At 48.8% G+C, this 17039-nt stretch overlaps 1 protein-coding gene across 1 annotated transcript; it reads left to right on the plus strand.

The window, feature by feature from the left end:
- Positions 1-12456: 12456 nt before the first annotated feature.
- Positions 12457-13333, plus strand: LOC112887741 (E3 ubiquitin-protein ligase EL5-like). The gene has a single exon (XM_025954001.1). The coding sequence runs from the start codon at positions 12642-12644 to the stop codon at positions 13221-13223; it is 582 nt and encodes a 193-aa protein (XP_025809786.1). The 5' UTR covers positions 12457-12641; the 3' UTR covers positions 13224-13333.
- The last annotated feature ends 3706 nt before the right edge of the window (positions 13334-17039 follow it).

Genomic DNA, 17039 nt, shown 5'->3' on the forward strand with positions numbered 1-17039 from the left:
TCTTGTCCAGTCAGCATGATACCTGCAGGGGATCCGGCGATATCACGATCGCAACGTGAGGGATCGGTCGTTCAGTATAGGCGATCTGGTCCTACACCACATCCAAGATGAGTTCGGCTTACACAAGCTCAACTCAATGTGGGAAGGTCCTTTCATCGTCAAGCAGGTTACAAGACCGGGGTCGTATCGACTACAATACCCCGAAGGCCAAGATGTCCTGAATTCTTAAAACGTCCAGAACCTGCACAAGTTCTACCCATGAGGAAGAGTGCGAGAATATCTGTTCTCCAGACGCCTAGGCAGCCCTTTTTCTTCCGAATCAATTTGGAGGCTACGTGTCACAATATTCGGAATGTAAATTTTTCTGTTAACAGGCGGAGGCTACAGCCACGTTCCCGTTTTATATGAATTGACTCCTTGTCATGAGTTCCGATGGAGGCTACAGCCACGTTCATATTTTATCGACTTCTTATTATAAGTTTTGACGGAGGCTATGGCCACGTTCATGCTTTATAAGAACCGACTTTCGCCATGACCTTCGAGGGTCGTTTGCGATGACGATCGCATCTTTCCCAACAAATTCGATCCGTTTGATTGTTTTATACCTAACTTGTTGGACGCGTTCACATGAGGAGCGATTTCATCTACGCCCAGAGTCGTTACACTCGGGGTATTTTCGTTTTTCTTGCCATAAGCACGGCAGTCTCGCGATGATGCTCGCGTTTTTTCCTAACTGGTTAGACCTGCTCGATCGGGTTGTATCTAACTTGTTGGATGGGTTCCTACTCAGAGCTACTACGACTACTTCCAGGGTCGCTGCACCCGGGGTAGTGTCTACTACTTAGCCTTTAAATCTGGATGACAATTCAGCTAAGGCACATACAAGTAGAGACATCAAATAAAAATATATATACAAGGAAACGAGTACTTATTTTTACATCCTAATCCTGCAGTACACCTTTTACTATCTGTTCTGCTACAGGTTGGGCTTCTTGGAGGTACTCGTTGAATTGTTCTTCAGTGCACTCCGCAGCCACTCCCTGCGCAAACGTTTCTAGTTGAGCTTCCGGCCAAAAGGATTTCACAAAGGCAAGAGCGTGGCTGACACACGCGGCCAGGGCTTCTATGAGGAAACTGACGACCTTCTGCGGTGCTCCGAGAAGTCGCTCCAGCAAGGGCCACTCACCTGTTTTGCCGTCTTCCTATGGGTTCACCATGTCCACAAGCTTTTGGGTGGCCCCCCTGAGTTCCTCCAACTCCTTTTGCCGCTGCTCCTTCTCTTCGCCCAGCGTCCTGATCTGCTGAACGCAGCCAGCGAACTGTTGTTCGGTGTTGGCGATGACCTTCTGTAGCCTCTCGATGTCATCTGTGCGGTGATACAACATATTCTTCACGTCAGTAAGCAGCTCTTCTTTATATGTTAAGATTTTCCTAAGCTCTGCGGTGAAGATATTTTCAGAATCCAAGATAAATTGTTAAGTGGAAGTACTCGTGGGAAGTAAGGGCTTGTCTTGGTGCGCCTTCTTTTGTTCCTTGAGTTGTTCCTCGAGATTGTGCAGATCATTCTTGAGGAGCCACGTCTCTCGAGTCTGCTCTTGCTTCAGCTTGTCAAGTTCTCTCTGAAGATAGCAGTTTTTCGTCCGCTCTTCAGATAGGTGTTTTTCCTTGGCAGTGAGCTCCTGGTGGCCACGCACAACTGCTTTCAGTTTCACGGTCTTCTTTTGCGAGTGCTTGATCACATTCTGCATAAGGGGGGAGATTAAGACAAGCAACTCAACAACGTATACTGGCAGAAGAGTAATCTTGTCTTACCAGGGTAAAATCGTACAACTCTTTGGAGGCCTTCTTGAAGGTTTTTATGTTGTCATCCATCAGCATTGGATCATCCACCAGATCTGTGGTGATGACATTCTGGTATCCGCGTCCGGTCACCAGCAGATCTCCAGGGCTCCTTGAGGTCCCTGCGGCTTCTTCAGTGGATGGCTGTTGGGCACCTACAAGTCAAGATACATTCAGTACATAATGTCTATGGTCTACGTAGCTAGTCGTGAGTGGTCAGACACTTACTTGTGCCATCTGCAGGAGCGGCTTCAGTGGCCTCGACTTGTTCCTCACCCTGGCTTCAGCTTGTTGGGGCTCGGGGGGTGGCAGGTCGGGTAGCGTTGTGTCCGCCTTGGAGGCTGGCTCCTTGGGCGTGGGCTCCTCTGAGGCTGGTGGCTCGGAGGCTGGGGTTGCTACGGCAGGCTTTGGCTGGTGCCTCATGTCGTTTGTAGATCTAATAAAGCAAGAATCAGTTATGTTATTATACAAGTCGAGAAGGACAGGATGTTTATTGTGCAAAAAAAGAGAGATGTATACTTACCGCGAAGACTTCTTCATGACAACTTTCTTCACTCTCAGAGCTCATGGCGTCTCAACCACGGTACTCGTTGCTAGCGGCGGGGTCACACCAGCTAGTGGCACGGTGCTGCCACGGCAATGGTAACCGCTCCTGTCGCAGAAGCTGATGGATCCGTTCCCACCTCTTCGCGCTCGGGCTGGGGAGGAGAAGCAGGCGGACTGCAAATGGATACTGTTAGCATGCAACAATACCGATATTTGATGATTCAACAAGGTAGCAAATTCATACCTGGAAGACTCGACTACATGCGTTTTCCGTTTGCGTACCACCCGACAACCCTGCGGGACCAACAGCAGAGTTTCGGTCAGCTCCACGGATGGTCCCGGGGAGTTGTTCCTTCTCGTCTCTCCTTCGGCTTCCTCTTCTGCCAGGGGGCTCCTGCCTTTAGTGGACTCGCTGCCGGGCAGAGCCTCGGCCGCTTGAGCCCTTTTCGCTTCGGTTGCGGTGCTGGGGAGAAGGTGGTCCGGTCAAGGGATGTCGGGTTGTGGGGGGTAGCTCCGGTACAATTCTATGTGTCCCTGCAGAAGGTTTTCAGTTAGCAGTGGTAGAACAGCAGAACTTGTTTGCAACAAAAAGTAGTCGAATACTTACAGGTTTTGGAGGATTTTGTGCCAAAAATAGCTACGGGACGTAGGGAACCGCATCCACGTCCAGCAGTACTCGCCTGACCCGGGTGAGTGCGGTGTCATCAGACAGCTCTTCTGCGCACATCCGAGAGGAATCTTCAGCGCCTATGTACTCGAAGCCTAAAGTGTGGCGTTGTTGAAGTGGCTGGATCCGGCGCTTGAAGAAAGAGAACATAGCAGATGCTCTGGTCACCCCTATTTCTCTGTGAGCTACTATGATGGCTAGCAACTCATCGACTTGGTCCAGGTCTCCTCTGGGGAGCTCGGTGTTCCACTCTGGCCTCACGACTGGGGGTTTGCCGGATTTTTCAGGAAGCTGGGGGGCATGGTTTTCGATGTAGAACCAGTGGTTCTTCCATCCAGGAATATTGTAGGGGAATTTATAGGAAAGATACCAATCGCCGGCTTGCTATCTAAGTTGGATGCCGGTGCCCCCTACAACGGATAGATTTTTGGTTGTGGGTTGTGGTTTTACCCAGAAAAGAAAGCGGAAAAGATCCCAATGGGGTTCGATTCCAAGGAAGGCTTCACAGAAATGGATGAAGATCACGATATGGCAAATGGAATTCGGGTTGGGATGATGGAGCTCAAGCCCGTAGAAATACAAAAGGCCATGGAAAAAAGAACAAGAGGGGAGGGCCAGACCCCGTTCGGCAAAATGGTAAAATGTGACGATTTCGTCTACATTTTCCATGGGGAAAGGTTCGCAAAAAGAGGGGCGCCAGTTGACAAGACTCTTATCTTGGAGCAATCCCTCGGAAACGAGCTTATTGAGGTCGTTGAGGGAGCACTTACTGTGGGTCCACTCCCAAGACGGTGGATGCGCCTCCTTCTTCTTCCCATCCTTCTCAGATCTCTTGGGCGTCATGTCTAGATCCGCTCGCCACGAGTTGCTGGGGGGCTGCGGGGAAAGGGGCGAGGAGATTTGGTTGGATTGGGACTCTCCAAGAGGGTGAAGGTGGAAGGCGGTTATATTTGGGGAATTTCGTAAGTTCTTGGCGGATTGCAGTTTGGAAGCACAGTTTTTACTTGGCGTTACCGCGATGTTAAATAACCAGCTGCTGGATACAGTTTTACTATTTCGAAGTTGAAGAGTTGTTTCAGGGAATATTCAGAAGATGAGGGGTCATTTGGTGGAATGTTTAGATAAAATATTCGATTAATCATTTTTTCAGGGTTAATTATCCCCAAAAAAGTGGTTTTCAAATTCTAGATCTAACTTCCATCATTTGTACCATCACACTGGTTATCTGTCATGGAGACATTCTTTTCATTGCATGCCACGACTTTTGGATCCTTATTTCCAAACCTGGGAGATTTGGATTCAAGGCTCGGGGGCTGCGGGATATGTGGCATCAACTACTTATTTTTTCAAATTTATTTGAAAAGTAAGTAAGGAAGATTCAAGATTAATGCGACCCTCAGCCTGGTTCTCCGATTCAATCTAAGGCTCGGGGGCTACTCCATATGGAGTGCGATTTTTCAATCGCACACCATATCAAAGAAGTAATTCGAGGTATGAGCACCTCATAGCTTCAATGCAGCCTAGAAAGTACTCAAAGAAGAACTTCAAGATGGAGCTTCAAGAGAAGCCGAAGATTGCTTCGAAAGTACTCGAGAAGCTTGCAGCACTTAGCTACGAAAAGCTCGGGGGCTTGTCAGACCCGGGGCTACGGGACTGTGTACATAACGTAGTTTAAATAGGGTTAAGAGATAAGGCCTGTCTTATCTCTTATTTATGTTGTTTTCTACTCGTTTGAGTAGGAGATAAAGCTAGTCGGTACAGAAGGAAACTATTCGAGTTATACTCGGTTACGATTCCTTGGCTAGTATTGGCTAGGATCCATGTAACCCTGACCTTCCGGATATATGAGGGGGGGCAGGGACCCATTCAAAACACAACTTCTACACCCAAGGGAATACAAACCACCATACAGGACGTAGGGTATTATGCATCCCACGGCCCGAACCTGTCTAAATCTTGTGTTTCTTGCACCTCCGAGTTCCTGATCTCGGCGTCTCCTCACCTAAACTTACCACCTCGGGTGTATCCCTCGGTGGGCAGCCGGTAAAACACCGACACAACCCCCAGATACAAAGGCTGCAGTATCTAACCCAGCGCGCGCTCGTGCAACTCGATGGAACTTGCCCTCGAGGTCTGAGCGCCATGGTGACACTACGTAGATCAGTTGCACCCCCGAGGAGGCCCCAGGAATTGGAGGAACGACAATCGCCAGCACAATGAGGGCCACCACTTCGGGCGTGGCAACGTCAAACAAGAAGTACAACAATCTACTCGCCTGCCTCGCAACCAGCGTGACGCAAGGCCTCAAGGCCAAGCTCCACCCGCGGCCAGCCTTCACGACGCTCCCACGATCGATCTTAGGTAGAAGGTCAATGATGGCCTCAACGCACGGCGCATCATTGAGGTAAGGAGAAGGGACCGTTCTGATAGGTACCATGAAGACGACGACGACAACGACCGCTTCCCTGTTTCACCTCCAATATCACTGAAAAATCTTATCCCAAGGATTTCAAACCAGTCAGAATCCCCAAGTATGACAGCAAGCAAGACCCGCGACAGTGGATCAGATGCTACTCCATTGCCATCGAGGTCTCAGGGGGGTCCAACTCCACAAAAGCACTCTACTTCCTGGTAGCTTTGGAATCCACGCCCCTCACTTGGCTTGAAAGCCTCAAGCCAAATTCCATCGACTCCTGGGAGGACCTCAAGCGGGCCTTCACCAACAACTTCCAGGGATCCATAATCAGAGCAGGCACTCGCCATGATGTGTCCCAGGTCAAGCAGGAGATGAACAAGACCCTAAGGTCCTACACCCAGTGTTTCTTTGAGATACGCGCCACCATCGCCAACATCACCGACGAGGACATCATCTGCTGCTTCCAGAATGGACTCTTCTCGAAGCACACGTACCACGACTTCAGACGCAATCACCTGACTACTGCCGTGGAGCTATGTGACATGATGGCATGGTGGGCCGACCTGGAGAACAAGGAGAACGACCGCTTCCCCAAGTGCAACAGCGAAAAGCAGGGCAACGGCAACAACCACTTCGACAAGGGCCAGCGGAACCACTTGGGGTACCCCCAAAAGTGCAAGCCAGACCAAGAAGTCGTGGCTGTCGAGTGCAATCCGCATGGCAAGAAGTTGGGGAACAATGAAGCACAGTTTGAGAAAGTCCTGCACAAACAACACCGATGCACCCGAAGTCACGACATATGCTCTTCGAGTGAGTCAGCCTCCGTAAGTCACTCAACACTCCACACCTTCCCCAAGCCGGAAAGCGAAAGGACCAGGAGGATGAGGACGAGGGTGACAAGTCGGGGACTCAAGATTTTCAGGACCCGAAGAATGTCGTCAACTTCATCTTCGGTGGAGATGGCGGCTTCCCCTCCAAGCGCGCATAGAAGTTGACCCTACGTGAAATCCTCTCTGTAGAGCCTGCCACGCAAAAGCCTCTGAGATACAGTGAGGTCCCAATCTCCTTCTCTAGGGATGATCAATGGACCAGCTTCTCCGAGCTAGGAAAATTCCCACTCATCCTAGATCCTATCATGGCGGGCTCACAGCTGACCCGAGTAGTCATCGATGGCGGGTGCGGCCTCAACCTGCTCTTCACGAGTACTCTAAAGAAGATGGGTCTGGACATCTCCAAGATGCTCACCCCTAGCAATGCTCTGTTCTACGGTATCATCCTGGGAAACGTGGTACACCACTAGGTTTAGTGGTCCTGCCAGTTACCTTTGGGACGAAGGACAACTACTGCACGGAGTACATCAAGTTTAAGATGGCCAACTTCGAGTCATCATACCACGCCATCCTCGGCAGACCAGCACTGGCCAAGTTCATGGCCGTGCCCCACTATGTCTACCTGCTACTCAAGATGCCAGTCAAGACAGGCGTACTCACGTTCCGCGGTGACCTGAAGAAGTCGTACGACTGCGACCAGGAGGCGATCGAGTACGCCGTGATATAACGCGTGCCAGAGCCTTCTGCGGAAGTACTCACTGCTGCGCAAAAGCTCACCGACTCAGAGAGGGATATGTCTAGCCAGAGGCCTAGCCAGTCGAGGGTTAAACCCAACCATAGCGATGTCGGCATCAAGGCCATCGAGCTGCATGAGGGCGACCCGTCCAAGACTGCTTTGATCGGAGGCGGCTTGAGTGACAAATAGGAAAGCGTGCTCATCAACTTCCTTAGGGCTAATCGAGATATGTTTGCGTGGAAACCAACGGATATGCCAGGGGTGCCCAAGGAGTTGATTGAGCATTGTCAAGGATAGATCCCCTAGGTACCGCAAGAAAGCTACCCGTGAGGAAAAAAAAGTTCGATTCCTACAAGGATTCCACTATAATCCTATTAGGACTCATACCTTGTAATCCTACTAGAACTCCTACCTTGTAATCCTACTAGGAACCCCATCCCCTGGAATATATAAAGGAGGGCAGGGATACCTAGATAGGCAGAGAACCAACAGAGAGCAGCCAACAGGCAACTCAACACCCAAGTGCAGGGCGCAATATACAACACCCTAAAATAGGACGTAGGGTATTATGCTACTCTAGCGGTCCGAACCGGTCTAAATTTGTGTCTTGTGTCCTTGCGTTCACCTTCAAGTTCCAGATCCGGCGATCCCACACCAAATAATCACCTACCTTAGGGTATCCCTAGGTACGCCGACGGTAAAAACATTGACAGTTGGCGCCCACCGTGGGGCAGATCATCGCGATCATTGGGCGAATTTGAAGGACCTCTTCATCAACATCAATCCACTCAAGGTGGTAGATTGCTACTTCGTACATATGCATCGGCGGATCAATTCATCAAGTTTGAGATCGGATCCTTCAGCGAATGGCTACATCGACCTCGACTACTCGGCTCGACTTCACCTCGCGCTGCAACGTCGATGCACCGCAGCCGCCGACCTCGACGCCTCGGTTCAACTTCGGCTTGTGCCGCATTGTCCGCGCGCAGCAGCGATGAGTTCGACTACTTCGACTTCGCGAGGAGGCTTGGCGGCCCGCTAGCGACTACTTCGACTTCGCGAGGAGGCTCGGCGGCCCGCCAGCGACTACTTCGACTTCGCGAGAAGGCTCGGCAGCCCGCCGGCGATCACTTCGACTTCGCGAGGATGATCAGCGGCCCACCGACGACTACTTTGACTACTCGTCTCGACTAGAAACTAGTCAAGGGTGAGCCTCACAGCAACGACTACATCAACTACTCGTCTTGACTTGAAAACTAGTCGGAATCGACTCCGACTAGTCGAGCTTCATCAACAAACCATCGCAGCTCCATCAACGTGCTCCACGGCTTCGTCGACATTCGTCCACGAATCAAGCTAAGTGACTTATACCTTTTCCGACTTGTTCTTCACAAGATTGGCTACCTTTTATGGTACGCCTCACAACGGGCATGAAACCCTCGGGGGCTACACTATGATCAACTACTTATCCGTGTACATCTCTCGATGGGCATGAAACCCTCCAGAGCTACACTTCACCGACTACTTATCCGTGTACGACTCTCGATGGGCATTGAAACCCTCCAGTGCTACACTTCGCCGACTACTTATCCGTGTACGACTCTCGATGGGCTTTGAAACCCTCCAGAGCTACACTTTACCGACTACTTATCCATGTACGACTCTCGATGGGCATTGAAACCCTCCAGAGCTACACTTCGTCGACTACCTTTTGCGCACTGTGCATCGTCTTTGTCGCATGACGACTACTTTCTGCTCGTTGTCTCCTCTTAACGGTCGCTAATCTACTCGAGTAGCAAAAGCCTTAATCCGTGAAACCTCAAGTCTCCAGTCATGATCTAAGCAACCCATCCTATATGAGCGAAGGCAAGAGACCTAAGCGACTCGTACATGCTATGGGCGAAGGCTAAACTGGGACCGGGTGAACGTAAAGGGTGGACTACTCAGGAGATTTAAATGGCCTAAAAAAGAGCTAGACACAGCAATTTTTACACCGAATAAATTTTAGTGTCTTCACATTATTACTGAGTACTACTCAGTATCTTCGCATTATGCTACATAATGTATGCATTGTCTTTTTTTCAGATCAAGCTTCGGCAACAACCCTCCAGGCAGCACGGCGTGCCATCACAGTTCCGCTAGTTCCCAGGCTCGGGGGCTAGGCGATGCACACTACTCGACATGGCTCCTTCGGCTCTCATGGCTCGTAAGCTCGGGGGCTGGACGCCGCAAAACTACTCGAACACGACTCATATGAAGACTGAGAGTGCAGAAGAAACCCTAAGTCACCGCGCGGTTAAATAAACCAGCGGGAGGCTCAATTTCACTGTGCAGAAGGCGAAGAGTTTTTCTCAGGATTTCAGAGTAACACCAATGCCATGATTCTTGGATCCTTTTTCGGAACCTAAGGGTTTTGGATTCAAGGCTCGAGGGCTGCAGGATACGTGTCATCGACTATTTATTTTTCGAATGTACTCGAAGGATAAGAAAAGAAGATTCAAGACTAATTTGACCCTTAGCCTGATTCTTCGATTCAACCTAAGGCTCGGGGGCTACTCCATATGGAGTGCGATTTTCCATCACACCCCATACAAAAGAAGACTTGAAACTATTCAGGGCATGAGCATCTCATAGCCTCTATGCAACCAAGGAAGTACTTGAAAAAGACCTTCAAGATGGAGTTTCAGAAGAAACCGAAGACTACTTCAGAAGTACTCGAAATGCCTGCAGTACTCGGCTATGAAAAGTTCAGGGGCTTGTTAGGGATAGATCCCCTGGGTACCACAAGGAAGGTACTCGTGAGGAAAAAGAAGTATGATTCATACTAGGATTCCACTGTAATCCTATTATGACTCATACTTTATAATCCTACTAGGACTCCTAGCTTGTAATCCTACTAGGAACCCCATCGTCTGGGATATATAAAGGAGGGCAGGGATACCTAGATAGGCAGAGCAACCAACAGTCAACTCAACACCCAAGCGCAGGGCGCAATATACAACACCCCAAAATAGGATGTAGGGTATTACACTACTCTAGCGGCCCGAACCTGTCTAAATTTGTGTCTTGTATCCTTGCGTTCACCTTCAAGTTCCAGGTCCGGCGATCCCTCATCAAATAATCACCTACCTTAGGGTATCTCTAGGTAGGCCGACGGTAAAAACACCGACAGAGCTTCCAGCGCCCTCCGAAGGATTTGACATTCGAAGTTGGAATTCTTGCTCTTCAGATGCCATGAGCATCGCTTGTGGAGAGCCTTCTCGAATCGTTCCTTCAAGCTGAGTTCTCTCTTTCTTCGGGTTGGTTGTTCCCTGACTGCTGGCTTGCATTTCCGAGTTGTAGCCAGGTAGTCGACGGGGATATGATAGTTGGTGGGGCTATAGGCCTCCACCTCGTCGCGCTCTTACTTTGTTCTTCACGTTCATATACTTGTTCTTGTTGGCTTGTGGGTGTTCTAGCCCGATCTACTTGTTGAGAGTATGTTGAGTGTAGGTTGTCCACGGATCTATAAAATTATACCTCTACAAGGTTGTGGTAACTCTTGGATTCAACCTTTCATCGGTCAAATTCGCGTGATAATTCAAATCTGTGTTTGCAAACCAGCTGAACCGGTTCAAAGAGGCTGAACCTAGTGTAATGAGGTTGAGCTGACCTGAACCGGCTGAGCCGGTTTTCTACTATCCACTGCTGTTTCTGTTGAAATTTTCTAGAACGTCTATTCAAACCCCCCCCCCCCCCCCCGCCCCTCTAGGCGACAACTAGGGACCTTTCATGTCTAGCTCTCCATGCCCTGCAAGAAAAGAGAAAGAACTGGTTATCAACTAAGAATCAAGCAGTAGCAGTGAAGAAGAACCGAAGAGGCTAACACGCATAAATTATACTGAAGAAGAGAACCTACGATTGCTTAGCTCTTGGTGACACACCACTCAGGAAATCAGAGTACTACTGGAAAGCCGTAGCTCAAGAGTTCAACAGCAACGCACCAACAAAAGCATACAAGAGGTCAGTTAAACAACTGAAGTCACATTGGGGTGATGTGAAGAGAGATATCACAGAGTTCCGTGGGGTATATGGTAGTGTTAAAAGTACATGGAGCAGCGGGCAATCTGATGACATGGCCATGAACAAAGCGCATATGATCTTCAAAAAAGAAAACAAGGAGAAACCTTTCACCTCGGAGTGCTTGTGGAGAGAGGTCAAGGATCTGCCTAAATGGCGTAGAGTTGTCCAAGAGGAGAGCGCAAATAAGAGGACCAAGATTTGATCATCCGGAGCATACACTTCTTCATCCAACCAAGACACAAAGAAGGAAACCAAGAGAACACACACAGAGGAGGAAACCATGAGAATGACGCACAACCTCCTCACAGTCGCGGTCGTCGTCGGCGCCGATTGCCATCGTCGTGGCATCCTTACCCAGATCCAAGGCCATCCCTTATGGAACGGCAACAAAACACACACAAATGAGGAGAGAGCGATGCGAAGCAACAGAGGAGAAGGCTAACGGAAGGAACGGCGGAGCAAGCAGCTCGGATCTGCTGGGCGACCTGGAGGGCGATGGGGAGATCTGGTACGGTGGGGCGCGAGGGAAAGAACGAAGGGGGTTGAAGACTCGTGATTGCGCAAAAGTAACCAGAAGTGCAGCACGGTCTGGATTTTTTACCTTTGGTGGGATCCAACATAACTTTTACCATTGTGGTATTTACCGTAGCTATGGACTCCCAGCTGTGAATCCCACCCCTACATACTGCTTTGCCAAATACATTGGGGTTGCCCTAAGTACAAGTAACTAGAACTAGCTGACGTTTAGCTGCTGTGATGTTTTGCTGGTAAATGGTTGCAGCAATTTACATGTGTTCGTGGGTGGCAGATGTAGTGCCTTGTGTTTGTGTGTGCGCGGTAGCCTCGGCTACCTGTGCCGTTGTAATTTCCTGCATCATTTTAATGAAACACAACTGCTCAGGCATGTTCTAAAAAAATATCAACCTCAAGCGTTCATAATAACTGCACGTCCTCGCCGTTGAAAATAATTTCATATAATGTCAATTAATTGGTAATCCATCTGCAATTTTCTCTGTTTTTTTAAGCTAGGAATTCATTTCTTGGTCAATTACGTGCATCGAATAGTAACCAATTCACGTACGAGTCAAATTAATCCCAGATGATGGCTCCCACAAAGACACCGCGTGAGGATTCGCACTCCCCCGGCTGAATTGCTACCTGACTCTGGTGATTTGCCGTTTAATCCTAAACAAAATGCAGCTTGCCGTTAAACAAGTTAAACATGGTCAGCGGAGAGGGTATTACTTCCTCATCAAGTAGTCTCTGAACTCTTCGTTTGGTTCTCCTTCCTGCTCGCGGTTTCCGACTCACACATCATCCCTCTCCATCTTCTTCCCCAAATTGACCACGAAATTTTAAGTATCCTACCCAACAATCATTGTACAATTTTGTCGTAGATTACGAGCATGTCGCAGCCTTGCCAAAGATAAAGTATATATATAGGCAGTTAGGCACAGACATTCTCATCAGCCAGCTGTCCAACCACCATAAGCCACCAACTGAGCAACCAGCAAGCTAGCCGGGGCAGCAGCTAGCACGGCTTCCATGGACGCAGCTCGCCGGAACGGCGCGTGGGAGATCGACCTGGCTCGGCCCGGGCCGGACACGGCGCGGTCGGACCGCTGCGCGAAGCTGTTCCTGCTGTGGGGGGCGGCCATCGGGATCCCCGCCCTGGTGTTCGTGTTCGCCGGCTACGTCTGGGGCTCCGTCGCCACGGCCGCGCTCCTGGTCGCCGGGAGCTGCTTCACGTGCTACTACTACAGGGCAGCGCCGGAGCCGCCGCTGCTCCCGGAGCACCTCGGCCCGCTGCGCGTCACCGTGCCGGTGGGGCAGCCGCGGCAGGGGCAGGAGGTCAACGGCAGCGCCGCCGGCGGGCTCAGCCAGGAGGACGTCGAGGCCATCCCGGCGTTCGAGTACCGCCGCAGGCTGGTGGGGCCGGCGGAGCAGTGCGCGGTGTGCATCAACGTCGTGCGGGACGGGGAGATGGTGCGGAGGCTGCCGGCGTGCGGGCACACGTTCCACGCGCCGTGCGTCGACGGGTGGCTGCGCGCGCACGCCACGTGTCCGATGTGCCGCGCCGACGTCAAGGTCGTCGCCGGCGAGCCACCAGCGGAGGAGGCGGCGTAGCATTGGGACTGTGGGACAGCAGTTGTCAGAAACTCAGAATTGTTTATTTGTGTGACTGAATCCACGCGTGTGCGTTATCTGTCTATATATAAGTGGGCTTTGGATTCAAATTTAAGAATTTTGTTTAAATTTCAATCAGATCCCAAAAATTCTGGGAGCAATCTCCACTATAAAAAATAATATGTTGAAACATCCTACTTTTTTCTAGGGGCAGGTCGTATGCTACAGTAACCATGCTCCATTTGACGCGTCCCTACAAACGGGCATTTTTGGGTTGGGTGATGGCAGACGCGCTCCTAAAAATGGTTTTACACAAAAAATATCATAAATTTTTATATGATTTCGGATGAAATCAAATGTTATATCAAAATTATAGAAAATGATGAGATCTAAAACTTTGTAGTTGATAACTTTTTTATATAAGATCATTTAATGGTCTAAAAAATTAGTATGAATCTACATATGGCTATGATTATATAGTATCTCATACAACTCAATTCATACTTCGAGATTTCAACAATCTTAACTTTTATATACACTGAAATATACTTGGCATATTTTTCTTTATATCTATAGTTTATAATAACTATAGTGTAGAAGTTTCACTTTTTTTATTTATTTTGCTATATGGAAAGACTTAAATGAATTTTTGGAATAAAATTAAAAAAAATTTTGGGGCGGGTGGTGACTAGAAACGGATTTCTAGGGGCGGATGATGGCATGACCCGCCCGTGCAAATCAATTTTAGAGTTAATATAAAAGAATAGCATATCTCATGGAGTCACAAGTGACTGTGTAGTGTGGTAGAGAGAAAGGTACACGCGAGACTTGATGTATGCGGTTTGAACCCTGGGTGATGCAAGTGTGCATATTTCGTCAAAAAAATTGTAACTCGATAGTAAGGGGATTGTGGTGGGGACTGGTTGGCTGCAATAATTTTTTTCTTTTCTATTTTGCTGTTTTCGACTTTTTAATAAATTTTTTATTTTCTGAAAATCGACTTTTAGGGGCGGGTCGACCAGTCCCTACAATCATTTTTAGAGGCAAGCATGTTATCCGTTTCAAAAATTATATTTATTAGCTGCGAGAATTAGAAGCGGGTACCGCACCTGCCCCTAAAAGTATAATTTTAGCCGCTCCTGGAAACCCTTTTTTAAGCAGTGTTCTCTTCGAAGCAGAAGACACGTCTGTCTGAGACTTTAATCATTTTGACCTTTTGTGGTGGTTTATTTTTTATTTAACTCAGCTCTATAGAGTTTCCTTTACGTGACCAATTGACGACCATCTCTCGATGAGCTTACCACGTCACACATGGCTAAGACCAGTCAACGCCTACGGCGGCTCTGCCTGATAAATGTTCCTCTTCTTCAACTTGAGCTGAGCTCCATTGTAAATTACAACATGTACTGATTTCCAATTCTTTATAAGCTAACCACGCTTGTCTTCCATAGCCTCAACCAACATGCACTATGCAACCTAGTGTGACAAGAAAACAATTCAATCTCTATGAAAGTAAAAACCTCAAACTAAATTGCAAGAATTAAATAGAGCAAAGAAATAACCGAGCACGAGAGACGAATTTTTCTCATAGTATCGATGACTTGCCGTCCACCCTAATCCATGCTGAGTTGGATTAAAACCTTCAACCGCTATTCTATCAAGATTTCTCTTGATCTTGAGCCGGCTTGAATCAATGAACCTCTCCAAACCTCTATTCCACTAGAGTTACTCTTCACCATTCCAGTAAGATGAGTACAAGAACCTCTCACAAGACAAACCGGGTCTCCTCCACAATCTTCTTGAAGGGCTCCACGGTTTCACCTTCTCCAAACTATCTTGAAGCGGCAACTCCCAAGAGTAATATGCCAATGACGCTTGCTTGAAGACTCACTAGTGCCACAAAGCTCAAACTCTTGATGCAATGCAGTAGCATGGTCTCACACTCACAAGAATGCAATCTCCAAGCAAGGTGAGTGAGGAGAACAAAAGGGGTGGCTCAAGAATGTCAAGAAAGCTTTCCAAAGTGCCTTTCCAAAGTGCCAAGAGACCTCACTCACGGCCGGGCAAGAACTATATATAGCCAACAGTCGGATTCTAGCCGTTACACTTAAAATCCATCGAAACAGAGTTATCGCGGACTGTTCGAATCACAAGAACCGGACTGTTTGACTCACAAGAATCGAACTATCCACCATTCAAACCCAACAGCTATTAGTGCACACTAGTGGAAATCAAAACTTCAGTGATGCATGACTTTCGTCACTTTAAAGGCCAAATACTTAATAAAGGAAGTTCTGCGATGAATTTGTGACGAATTTTTCTTCATCAAAGAAGTCGTGTCAAGTTTGATCTACCGTGACGAAACGTCCAAAAATGTCATAGAACGGATCTTATCTATGATGAAAAAACTTTCATACAGAAACATATTCCGTTATTGTGACGCGTCGGAAATAACGCTCGGATCCACGTGTCCCGGTCCTTGCAGCTGACGTGGCACCATCCACACTGGCAAGTGACGTGGCCATGACACGCTGGTGCGCCATGTGGCTTTGTCCATGCTGGCAAGTGACTTGTCGGGCAGCATGTGTTTCGAAGGGGACTGACACATGGTGAGCTAGAATAAGGCCACGCGGCGTGCTAGCACTACGCCATGTGATTATTTTATCGACCCACGTGTCCTCGTCTCGTTTGGACATGTGTCTTCTTGTAATCGGTCCATGTGTCATTTTGTGATGTGGCCACATGTTGTTATCCTTTTCGCCCATGTGTCCTCTCCCGATTCGCCCTCGTGCCTGTTTCCTGTGGGTCCACGTGCTTGTTTCTTGTGTGTCCACGTGTCGGTTTCCTGTTTGTCCATGTGCCCTTTTCTAGTTCGCCCACGTGTCTGTTTCCTGTTTATCACGTGTCCTTTCCCGGTTCGTCCACGTGCCGGTTTCCTATTTGCCCATGTGTCCTTTCCTAGTTTGCCCACGTGTCGATTTCCTATTTGTCCACTTGTTCTTTCCTGGTTTGCCCACGTGTCAGTTTCCTGTTTGTCCACGTGTCCTTTCCTTGTTCTACCACGTGTCTATTTCCTATTGGCGCACATGTCCTGTCCTGGTTCACCCACATGTCGGTCGTTTGCCCACATGTTATGCCCCTGCTGAGCTTGTATGACGCGTGTTCTTTTCTAGATGTTACACGTTCCATATCATACATGTCCGTCATATAGAACCATTTCATCACAGAACACCAAATGATACTGCAGAATTATACCACAAATAAGTTACAACCAAATAAGTTCATGACACCACCACTCAAACCTGGGCCAGCTCCACAGCAATTTGAAACAGGCCCAGGCCTAGTATCTGCGGGCACCACCATGACACGTGGCCATGATGTGGACACGCTGGACCGGGCAAGCAACACGTAGACCCACCCAACGAGACTCGCATTTACACATGTTATCCACAACAGCCTGCTGGCTCGCACTTGTACACGTAGATGGCCGGATCCTACCTCACCAGTGGACCCCACGTTGACATATTTAACCCAGAACCCTGACCCGTGGACTTTTGGGTCCCAGTCAGTACACATGGTTGACATATTTAACCCAGAACCCTGACACGTGGACTTTCAATTCCCAATTAGCACGCGTGGTTGACATATTTAACCTAGAACCCTAACATGTGGACTTTCGGATCCCAGTCAGCACACGTGGCTAGCAGGTAGACATCTTGGACCAGTCAACCGGGACCTATAGTTACACGTGTTAGCCACGTCGACCTGCTGACCCGTACTTGTACATGTGGATGATCGTGTCCCCTGTCTCCAGTA

Source organism: Panicum hallii, chromosome 3 (genome assembly GCF_002211085.1).
Source record: "Panicum hallii strain FIL2 chromosome 3, PHallii_v3.1, whole genome shotgun sequence".
NCBI classification, from domain to species: Eukaryota; Viridiplantae; Streptophyta; class Magnoliopsida; order Poales; family Poaceae; genus Panicum; species Panicum hallii.